The sequence below is a fragment of the Salvia splendens genome, chromosome 4 (genome assembly GCF_004379255.2).
Source record: "Salvia splendens isolate huo1 chromosome 4, SspV2, whole genome shotgun sequence".
Taxonomy (NCBI): Eukaryota; Viridiplantae; Streptophyta; class Magnoliopsida; order Lamiales; family Lamiaceae; genus Salvia; species Salvia splendens.
The window spans coordinates 14,894,922-14,906,580 of NC_056035.1; the positions used below are offsets into that span (position 1 = coordinate 14,894,922).

Consider the following 11,659-nt stretch of genomic DNA (forward strand, 5'->3'; position numbering starts at 1 on the left):
AATATTTATTTATTTTATTATTAAAAATAATATTAAATTAAATATTTAATATTTAAATATAAGTTTCGCCCCCGCCATTTTCGGGTCCCGGATCCGCCACTGAGAGACAGTTGCGAATTTCCATAAGAGTCGAATTTATTACCAACCTTATCACCAAAAAGAAGAAACTATTACCAACCTAATCCATCGTCAAAATTCGACCGTGCGATCAAACCCCAATTGGAAAGGGAGAGATCAGAAATTTCGAACAAAAAACAAATGGAGTAATCAATCATCACTGACACCCAACCCAAAATATACAAAAAAAAACCCACCAGAAACTCGAAATTCTCCTCCAACCGCGACGATGTCGTCAAACAACGACACCCCGTCTTCCCCCACAGCCGACACTACACCGTTGCTCGACGAACAGAGCCCCAGCAATCTCTCCCGCTTCCTCGGCCGCACGCCCAGCATCCGCGGCGCCGCCCGCTTCCTCCGCCGCGGCCGATCGATGCGGGAGCCCTCCGTCCGCGTCCGCGAAGCTGCGGCGGAGCAAATCGAGGAGCGCCAGAGCGATTGGGCCTACTCCAAGCCCATAGTCGTATTGGACCTCGTCTGGAACCTCGCCTTCGTCATCGTCTCGATTTCCGTCCTGATCATGAGCCGCGGTGAAAACCCCTCGATGCCGCTGCGGCTCTGGATTGTCGGCTACGCGCTGCAGTGCGTCCTTCATATGATCTGCGTCTGCGCCGAGTACAGGAAGAGGTATTCCCAGCGCAATTCTGAGGGTAGTGAGAGAACGTACAGCCGGAACTACTCGAATTCGAGCTCCGGAAGTGATGACGTGGAATCCGGCGGTTATGCTTCCGAGCGCCAGCAGAGTGATGATGAAACTAGGTAAACTTCAAGTTTCCCGATTTCAATTTCTGGTTTTTTAGGATTTCTTTGGGAGTGATTTTCAGCTGACTATTTCTGCCCCTAGTTTGTTTTTTCTCGGTTGCTAGCATAAATGCTAATATTGCAGCTGATAGGTTATAGTCAGATTTAAACACTATTGCTTTAATGCTTGATTTAATTAAAAGTGAAACTGATCAACTGATTCTTATTGCATTTATTTGTCTAAGAGAAATGGAAAGAAGCTATTTTCTCGTCTTTCAAAGCTGGCTATACAGAGGAAGATTATGGAATTGAAAACTGCTTTATTGCTGTTTTCCCCACGTAAACCCTGATGCTCGATCCAACTAACAACTTCTGTTGGTGGTTTTAGAGTCACTGGAAATTCATGGGGCTGGCATTTGAGTTCTTTATGCTACATGATATTATCGTCTGGTAGAACTGGTTTTGTTTGCTTTGAAAAGGTGATAGTTGTAATCTTTTTTTTTCAAGTTGGATGAAAAAAAACTAATCTTTGTTTGTTTTTTTTTCAATACCCAACTTGCTTTAAGGTGCTCCCCTGATAGTCACTGTTAATACTTGTATTTTTTTTTAATATTCTTCTGATTATAGATTCTTTGAATTGTTGATGATGGACTTGCATATTTGACACTGTAATTTTTTTTGTTATCTATATTACCAACTTACAATCACATTTTATCTCATTTCTTATGTTTAACGCTTTTTCATCACTGTATAATTTTGGTTCTCCATGCTTTGACTCCTAAGCATGTCGCCCGTGTGCATAGAGGAGAAAATGGAATCTGTAGGTCATGTTTAGAGATAAGAATTTGATAATGGTGATATATTGCTTTCTTTTTGGCAGTGTTACTAAGCACCTGGAGTCTGCAAATACAATGTTCTCATTCATTTGGTGGATAATTGGGTTCTATTGGGTATCTTCTGGTGGCCCGGATTTGACTGCTGAATCGCCACAGCTTTACTGGTGTGGACAAGTTAATTTTTGTTGATGCTGCTAGGATCATGGCATGCTTTTTTAGTTCTTTTTATGTATTATCAATGATGTATTTTGCAGGCTTTCCATTGCATTCTTGGCATTCGATGTTTTCTTCGTTGTGGTTTGTGTTGCTGTGGCATGTGTAATTGGAATTGCTGTTTGCTGTTGTCTACCATGTATCATTGCAATCTTATATGCAGTTGCAGATCAGGTAAATTTAACATAGAATCTGGGGCTCACGCTTGCCTATGGTGATTGCTAGTTATTTGTTTCAACTTTCAATGATGACCTTTATAAAACAATAAAGGTGTGTTTGGGAACATGGAATTGGTGCTATGGAATTTGAATTGGAGGCTCCAATTCCAATTCCATTATTTGGTATCACAAAAATGTATAGAATTGGAATTGAATTATAATTCCAAATTTTACAACTCTATGATTTGAATTCCATATCAAAAGTAGAAAATTGGAATTACAAATAGTCATAAAATTAGATAGCATCACTACCCACTACACACACTTCACACGTTTCACACACTACACACACTTCACACGTTTCACACACTACACACACTTCACACGTTTCACACACTACACACACTACAAAAATTTCACATACTACACACACTACAAAAATTTCACATATTTCACACACTATACACACTAAACAAATTTCACACACTTCACATTATACACACACTACACAAAATACACACGCTACATACACTATACACCAACTACACACATTACACACAAAATACACACCCAACACAAATTTTACACAAAATAAACACATTACGCACACTATACCTAAAATACACACATTATTCACATACCAAAATTTTAAATTTTGTTCAGTTTAATCTTTTAGAAAATTTCAATTTTTTTATTCAGATCGGAAAAAAAATAAATCTAAAACTAAAAAAAATTTAAAAATCGGATGCTTGAAATGTGTAAAATATGTGTAAATTGTGAAAGTGTGAAATTTGTGTAGTTTGTGTAATGTGTGAAATGTGTGTAGTGCATGAAATGTGTGAAATTTGTGTAGTGTGTGAAGTGTGTGAAATGTGTGTTTTGTGTGTGAAATGTGTGAAATTTGTATAGTGGGTGAAATATGTGTAGTGTGGAAAATGTGTGAAATTTGTATAGTGTGTGAAATGTGTGTAGTGTGTCTAGTGTGTGAAATGTGTGCGGTGTGTGTGAAGTGTGTATAGTATGTGTATTTTGTGTGAAGTGTGTGTGAGTGTGTATTTTGTGTATAGTGTGTGTACAGTGTGTGTGCGCACAAATTATTCAAATTCAATTTTATATTAATTACTTCACTTTACCAAATATAGGATTTGGAATTGAATTAGTATTCAATTTCTTCCAATTCAATTCCATAAAATTCTAATTCTAATTCAAATTCAATTCCAATTCCGTGTACCAAACGGAGCCTAAAGCAAAAGCTGTGAAAGCAAAGGGAAAGAACAATAGATTAAGTGTGCCTTTGGTAATTCACTGGTGATTGCCCCTTGGTTTTTACTCCCTCTGCTGAAAATCTCAATATTCACTTGGTTTCATATTATTAAGATGCTGTGTGTGTGACACAATTGGATGCCCCCCTGTATTATAATCTTCTAATGTTTGAATGTGTACTTCTGCCTTCATGGTAATAACCTATAAGTCATCCTCTTCAAAACCAAACGGAGAGAATATGATACGTGGGAGAGGCTTTTAAGTTGCCCTTATCTGACATTCCTTATCATGCCACTTTCTATTCATCTGTTCAACACTATGTTACAGGAAGGAGCTACGAAGGAAGATATTGAGAGACTACCAAAATTCAGATTTCGGAAAATTGGTGACTTTGAGAAGCAAAATGGTGACACTCAAGAATCATTTGGAGGAATAATAACGGAATGCGATACTGATTCTCCCACAGAGCATGTTCTACCGCTTGACGATGCTGTATGTCTTTCTAGACTATTGATACATATACAAGTTCTGTAGATGTGCATTATCTAGATCATTAAGTTGCATCTGATAGACACCATAAGACGAAAGGGTCAGTCACTAAGACTTGGATGGTGTTTCTTTATCTTTCAAGCTTTTCGATTTTATACTAGACTAGATGTTAAGGGAGTGCATTGGTTTTTGTAAGCTATTTATCTTCGCTTAGCTAGTGTCTGGTGAGAATAAATTTGACCATGCATGATAAACTTTCGCCATCTAGTTGCTTGATTATATCTAAATGTTTATCTGATTATAGGAATGTTGTATTTGCCTTTGTGCCTACGATGATGGAGCTGAGCTGCGCGAGCTTCCCTGTCGGCATCATTTTCACTCAGCCTGCATAGACAAGTGGCTTCACATAAATGCAATTTGTCCACTCTGCAAATTCAATATACTGAAACCTGGCAGTCACATTGACAGCGAAGAATCATAATCGAGAAATGTATAAACGATCAACCAGGAGACTTGTTTAACTTTGATGTTGGATGACCAAAGCTTTCCTGCTTCAGGTAACACCTTGAGAGCTGCTTGTGTGACTTTGATGGCCTTTTGGTGCTTTCTTTAAACTGATTGTATATGTTCTCTTATAAATAGTTTTTGTGGAACTTCTTGTTTCTGCGAGACTAGGAAAAGGGAGTTGTAACTCGAAACTAAACTACTTCATGTAACATTCCAACATATTTAGAATTAAGCTGTATGTAGAAGTACTAGTTTGTGATGTTAAAGATAACTCATTTGCAGAAATGCTTTGTGATGTTAAAGATATTAAAGTTTGTGATGTTAAAGATACAATTCATAGTGCACCAGTAAACCGCCAAAAGCCCAATTGGACATTCCAAATTTTCATGTGAAATGCTTTGTCCCTCCTCGAATTCGATATATAAGTATCTTATTTTGATTCCATGTGATATTTAAAAATTTGAAAAATAACAATAATATGCAAATTTTATTTTTTAGGATTAATAAATAATTTAATTCTGAATTTTGGTCAAATTTTGGCCATTTTCGTTTAAATTGAGGTATCAAATTATGAAGTTTGAATTTATTTCATTTACCTTTTTGTCATTGGATGATATTTACAATGATACATTCCATTAAAATAAATATATTTACTTTTATTTTCTTTCTATTGTTGATTTTACTATATTTAATGAAATATCGTCGTTTTAAAATACCGTGATTCTCAATCATTACTCAATAAATAATTAACATAATTATTCCAATGATCACGAGTCAATTCCAATAATCACAAAGTAATTCCATTATTATCTTGTTAATTATTTTTGGAATATAGAAAATTCAAAACATGTTTATGCATGGAATATTAGATAATTTTTAAGAGAGATAAAATAGTTAAGTTAAAAGTAATGAGTTGGTAGTTGACATTAATACCTTAAACAATATAGCAATGTCCACATCTTTGAGATTTTAAAGCATACACATCTTTCCCAAATATACCGTTCATTAAGAATCACACGAAATATCTTTCGCCAGAAAGAGTTTAGCCGTGATTAAAGTTGGTTAATTAAGAATCATAGTACGAAATATCTATCATAAGAAAGAGTTAAGCCGTGATTGAAGTTAGGAATTTTATTTTTTGAGGAGACTAATCACATCTTACAGAGATTGTGAAATAAATAAAATCGTACTATATCATAAAAGAATCAATAAACTAGGTAAAAAAAGAAAAGAAAAAAGAAACCTAAAAATCAATAGTTATACGAAACGGGGATACCCGTAACGACACCAGCGGCGAAAGGCTTTCCCTCCGCCGGCGGAACCCCCTTCAAGGGGTTCGAAAAGCTGGTGGCGTAAGGATTTCCCTCCTTCAAGGGCTTCGAAAAGCCGGCGGCGCATCCGGAAGTCTGGCCGCCGCCGCCTCCCTTCACCCTAATGGACAGATTAATTATCCCATTCTTATTCCCAGCGGCATCCACCAGCCTGTAACTCACGAAGCTCAGGTAACCATTAGGCAGGCAGCCGCCACAGAAATCCGTGGTCGGAATGGCGGCGGAGGCGATGAGCCTGTTGCCCGACCACGCCTCCACGGTTATGAAACGGGCTTGCTCGGGCAGGTCTATAGCCAGCCTCTCGTTCCATGATGGGAAGCTCCGGCCTTCCGGGTCGACTCCCGTGGAATAGGATAGGAAGGGCCCGGTCTTCACGGTCACGGAGATGGTGTTCTTGGCGGGTGGCTTCTTCTTCATCAGGAGACCCTCGCCGGAGATTACGGTGACCTCGATGGATCGTGATGCGGACGCCGGAGTCTTGCCCTTTTCCATATATATTGCGTCTTTATTTATTTATTTTTAAATCTGATGAGAATTGTGCTGTTAGGTTAGCGGTAGATTGTGCGTTTTATAGAGTGGAAGTATGGAGTATGAAGGCAGAAGGAAGGGCGGCGGAAAGTGATGCGATGTTTCATGCGTTTTTTAATCGTTGACTGCTGACGTGTCCCCGCGGGAGCACACGCTGTTTATTTTGTTCCTATATTCAAGGAATCCTACAATATTCAAGCTAATCTATTTCTGATTATTATAATTTACTAGTACTACTATTTGATTTGATTTGATTGGGTAAAGTAATCTGATTTTTAATTATTAAATTTATATAATTTGATTTCCAATTTATTAAAATATTTATGAAATTTTATATGTTTGATTTGATTTGATTAATTTAAGTAATTGATTATAAAATTATCGTAATTGATTTAGTTATACGAATGCGTTAATAAAAAAAATAGTAGTAATCTGTTTCCTAAACTTAGAGAAAACTACCGTAAGATTTAGTATGCTTTTTCTCTCCTTTGACGGTTTTACCCCTATAATGAAGGATTGTAGAAATTACTCTAGTCAATTTTTTTTTTCCATTCCTCTGTTTTAATTTCTTAATTAGTAGTAGTAGTAGTTGTCAAAGTTTTCTTTCTGTGCACAGTTTCCCTCTGTTGGGTGTTGGCAATGGCGGATTGTCTTTATCAATCATAGAAGCAGAGTGTAACTACACGTCATATGTGTTTCTGTGATTCTGTCTGTCTACTGTTCGACTCCTTACAATTTAGATTGTTTTCCTTTCTATTTTCTCTGTGTTTTTCTTATATTGTTTTTCTAATTTGTTTACCTTTTTTCTTCGTATTTCTACTGTTTTTTACAATGCAATCAACTTATTTCAGAGTTTTATGTTTTTCTTGGTTTTCCTAATTTTTATTCTCTTAAACAAAATTCTACTCTTCTGCATTACTAAGTAATTAACTTATTTTAAAAATACTTTTTGCTGATAATGTTAAATATATAAATACATATATGAATACATAGTTGTGATCAATATCGAACTACCGAACTAGAGATCAAATTAGGGCCATTAGATCTAGTTTTTTTATGAGATTCGCTGATGTGTAAATTATTACGGTCTTCATTACAAGCTCATTTTACTTCATTGTAGTAGGTTTATTACTTCATTTCGTTACGTAGTACCTTGAAACTACAATATGCTTTTACTTACTTCAAGTAAGTTTAGAAATGATTCAACATGTTTCATTCGAATTCATTGAACAAAGTTTTTACTATATTCACTTTATAAAGTACAATATGTTCCAATAGATTTATTACTTCATTAAAAAACGTTATTACATCATTGTACAAGGTTTTTTCTTCACTTCTGTAGAACTTCAAATGCTTCTACACATAATTCATTCAAATAGTTTATTACATCATTCAATTAGGCTATCATTCCATTTTATTGTCAGCGCCGTAACGGCAGTGATAGACATTGAAGAGAGAAAGACCGGCACGCGACGGTGAAACCGCATGTACGTACTGGAATGAAGTAATAATCTTATTGGAATGAAGTAAAAAACCTACTGGAATGAAGTTAAATCCTCCTAATATGTTATAACTTATTTGCCCTGAGCTGAAGTAAAATATGTTCGTGATAAAGGTGAAAATAATTTATACATTTGTGCATCTCATCAATAAAAAACTAAATCTAAAAACCCTAATTTAACGTGGTTCTGCAATAAGGAGTGGATTTGCATATAATGGTACTCTAGGGAGATGATCCAAATAAAAATGCATCTTAATCGAGAAATACAATCCGAATATTGGCCATAGGATTAAGTGATCTAATGGTAAATAATTAACTAAAAACACGGAAGGTCATTATTAAACAGTTTTAAGTCATTTTATAAAATTTGAATTTAATGTCATTTTTAAATCATTTTAGGTCATCAATTATTAAATTGATCTAAAAATAAACTGACAACGACCTAAAAATACCCTATTTTATTCAACTTTTTTTTATTTAGATCTAGTTTTACATGGATTAAAACCATATATCATTAAATTTAGTTGTAAAACTATATTATTTATAAAGAGTGTATCTTTGAACTGGTTTGCGATTCACGATGAAACTGGCTGATTTTACCATTCAAACGATTCAGAAATTACTAATTTAATGTGCGAAGCAGACTGAACCAAATTACACAGATCATTGGTTACCGAACTGACTAAATCGATCGGATTTTCCATAATAGGTGGGACACGAAATAATAGGATTAATAGCTGAGAATGACAGATTATTGCATTCTCAAGGCCATCCGCAATGCGTCTCGTTGCTGTCTCTATCTCGTCTCAAAGAGACGAGACGGCAGCGAGACGGCGTTGCAGCCCTCCATCTTGGTCTCGTCTTGGCGGGCGTCTCGGCCCGAAGGGTGGGATGGCGAGACGTCTAGCCACGCGCCAGCGCCACGTGGCGCGCTGGCGCTAGGCGTGACGCCCACTCGCCGGCCCGCGAGTGGGCGTCGTCACGCTGACGCAATAAATCATTTTTTTAAAAAAAATTTGATTTTAATAAAAAAAATAAAATTATAACGGTAATGTTACCGTTTTTTACCGTTCAACGGTATTTTTTTTTCTTTTTTTACTCAATAAATACTCCTCTTTCATCCTCATTATACACACAAACACACATCTATTCTTCTCAAATCATCTCTCTTTCCTCTCCAATTTTCATCTCATCTCTCCAATTTTCATCTCAAAATGTCCGGCGATGGAAACTCTGGCGGCTCCGGCGGCTATGACTTGAACACGTTTGGCGACTGGGGGGCATGTACAATGTCTTGAGTGGTTCCGGTTCGTCGACGCCAGGCACCCAAGGCTCGTCGACGCCGGCGGCGTACCAACCACCCCATTTTGACGTGGATGCATACGCTCGTCCCTCCGCCCCGAGGTATTCGCAGGGATTATCCCAAATTAGGGAGAATTTTCTGGATGAACCCACTCCGAAAGGAGCACGAGGCGGTGGAAGCTCCGAGGGTCGCGCATTCGACGCCGTGGAGGAAGAGGAGGAGGAGAACGCGGAAGAGGAGGATATCGGCCGTCATCCATACAGCCGCAAGGAGACGATGACTCTGTTCAACGCTTGGGTCAGCGTCTCGTACGATCCCATCGTCGGGAATAAACAAACCCGCAAGTGTTTTTGGGAAAAAGGTCACCGACGCCTACAATGAGAACAAGCCGAAGGGGTCCCGCCGCCTCACCATGAAGATGCTCCGCAGTCATTTTGATCGAGTCGACAGAGATGTCAAAATTTTTTGCGGAATCTACAAGAATAAAGCGGCGAATTACCAAAGCGGAGCCAGTGGAACCGACATTCTGAGAGCGGCTTTGCGAGTCTTTTTTGACGATAATTGCAAAGAATTCAAACATGTCGATGTTTGGGAGGCGGTCGGAGACGTTGAAAGGTGGGCTGGTGGTGTTCAGTCCAGCACGGGCTCGAGCTCGAAACGCACGAAGCACACGACGGGTGGCCAATACTCGTCTAGTGAGGGTGGCTCAGACAACACCTCACAAGAGGTTGAGGGCACGACCACCGACGCAGGGGGTCCTCCCGTGGACGCTGTCGGCCGCAAGGGACCAAGGCGGCGAAGGCGGCTAGAGGGAGGAGGGGCCGAGGCGAAGCAACTCAGGTGGTCTCGAGCTCAAACACCCTATTGTCCATGTACTTGACCGCCACGATGACTGACACTTCCCGCATGATGCCTCCCCAATATCAAGCCCATCTTGCCGGAATTGAGTTTATGGCAAGACAAATTGGTATTCCGCCTCCAGGTAGCTTGCGTGCACCGCCACCGCCTTCGGGGGATGATTCGCCGGCGGAGTAGTTTTTATAATTTCTATAAAATTGTATTTTAAATTATGTAATTTTTATTTTTTTAGGATTTTAATTATGTATTTTTTTTAAATTTTAAGTTGTAATTTTATTTTATTTAATGAAGTGTGTTTTTATTAATTGAATTTGTTGGAAATAAAAATAAAAAATGAAATTGAATGAATAGTTAAGGGATGAGATGGTTAAAAGATGGTTAAGAGATGAAGGGTTGCAGGTGCTATCTCTTAGTTAAGAGATATGATGAAAAGTATAGTGGAGCCTATAAATAGTGAAGAGATGAGACAAGACGGATAAGAGACAGCGTTGCGGATGGCCTAAAATTAAACAGCATTGCAAGGAATTTTCCTAGTCCAGTTACATTAGCACTCAATGTAGAGAAATTACTTTGAAACAGTCTTCTTTTTCTTCCTCTGAATATATATTTATTATTATACTCCATTAAGTAAAAGACATGGTAAAACGTCTACCTAATTTATCATGCTGTTTGCAACTCAAAATCAATATCTGTATTGTATTGTATTCCATTCCATTCCACGAGAAGATATATATTATTAGTAAGTCATGATTTGGAAATTTACAACCATCATAATAAAAATAAGCCACCATCGGCCTACATATCCGATTTCGTCCCTTATGAATAATCACCATATTTATGAATCATGATCTAGTCACGCCCAAATTATATCCAATTTTTCTTGATATATATACACAATATTAAATCATGTCACAAACTTGAATTTTATGAAAATGAAGTAGTATAATTAATATCTATAGTAAACTGGAATCCCAGTTACAATCCCAAGACCGGCGACCTTCCCATCGGTCACCGGAACTCCTGACCAAGTGGCGGCGCAGCCTATGGTAAGAGAGACGCGGTCAGAGAAGGTGGAGAGAAAAGTGGGAGAAAGAGGAAGGCTATTTCGGCGATTTTGAAACGGTAAAAAGAAATTAGTTGGCAGTATATTTTCAGTTTGATTTTTATGGTAGGAATTTTCTACTTTGACGTGTTCCTTATTTAGTGTCGTCTATCTTAGTCGTAACTCCTAAGTCCTAACCATTCAAAATATTTTGAAATTTCTACAATACTAGTATGTTTTTTTCAGGATGTATAATTTTTATTTGACTTTAATTGTCAATATAAACTAACCAATTGGAGTACTAAATATTCTTATTCTGGACTCAATAATATATTTTTGTAAATATACTCCCCAATAACAATTTTTAAAGTGATTTACAGCTTTCGAAATTAATGTCACTAGCAGATGAACAAAAATATTATATAGTTTTGGTCAAATTATTTATGTAGGAATAAAACTCACTAATGTAAATATTCATTTTAAATTGTCAGAACAAGACTAAGTTACGCTCACCACCTATTTGCTTGGGACTATTAGATGTACAATTGTACACACTTGAAGGCCACCTTTGAACTCATCAGGACCCACAATCAATATGTTAATGTTTTATGCATGAAATCCATTTTTCAGCAATAAGTAGGCCAGAGTACATGGTTATGTATATGTTTTTTCACCAAATAAGTAGGAGTACTTGGTTGAAGAATTAAGGATCGGTAATTCTATGAATGTCTTGCTCAATTATTGTGTGCTAGGGTTACAATTCTTATAG

At 37.4% G+C, this 11,659-nt stretch overlaps 2 protein-coding genes across 2 annotated transcripts; one reads left to right on the forward strand and one right to left on the reverse strand.

Moving 5' to 3' along the window:
• Positions 1-203: 203 nt before the first annotated feature.
• On the forward strand, positions 204-4,638 carry LOC121798770 (E3 ubiquitin-protein ligase At1g12760-like). Its single transcript, XM_042197946.1, has 5 exons — positions 204-879; positions 1,742-1,861; positions 1,952-2,084; positions 3,659-3,823; positions 4,125-4,638. The coding sequence occupies exons 1-5, from the start codon at positions 347-349 to the stop codon at positions 4,299-4,301; spliced, it is 1,128 nt and encodes a 375-aa protein (XP_042053880.1). The 5' UTR covers positions 204-346; the 3' UTR covers positions 4,302-4,638.
• An 802-nt stretch (positions 4,639-5,440) lies between these two features.
• Positions 5,441-6,210, reverse strand: LOC121799161 (BON1-associated protein 2-like). The gene has a single exon (XM_042198507.1). The coding sequence runs from the start codon at positions 6,148-6,150 to the stop codon at positions 5,578-5,580; it is 573 nt and encodes a 190-aa protein (XP_042054441.1). The 5' UTR covers positions 6,151-6,210; the 3' UTR covers positions 5,441-5,577.
• Between the last annotated feature and the right edge of the window lie 5,449 nt (positions 6,211-11,659).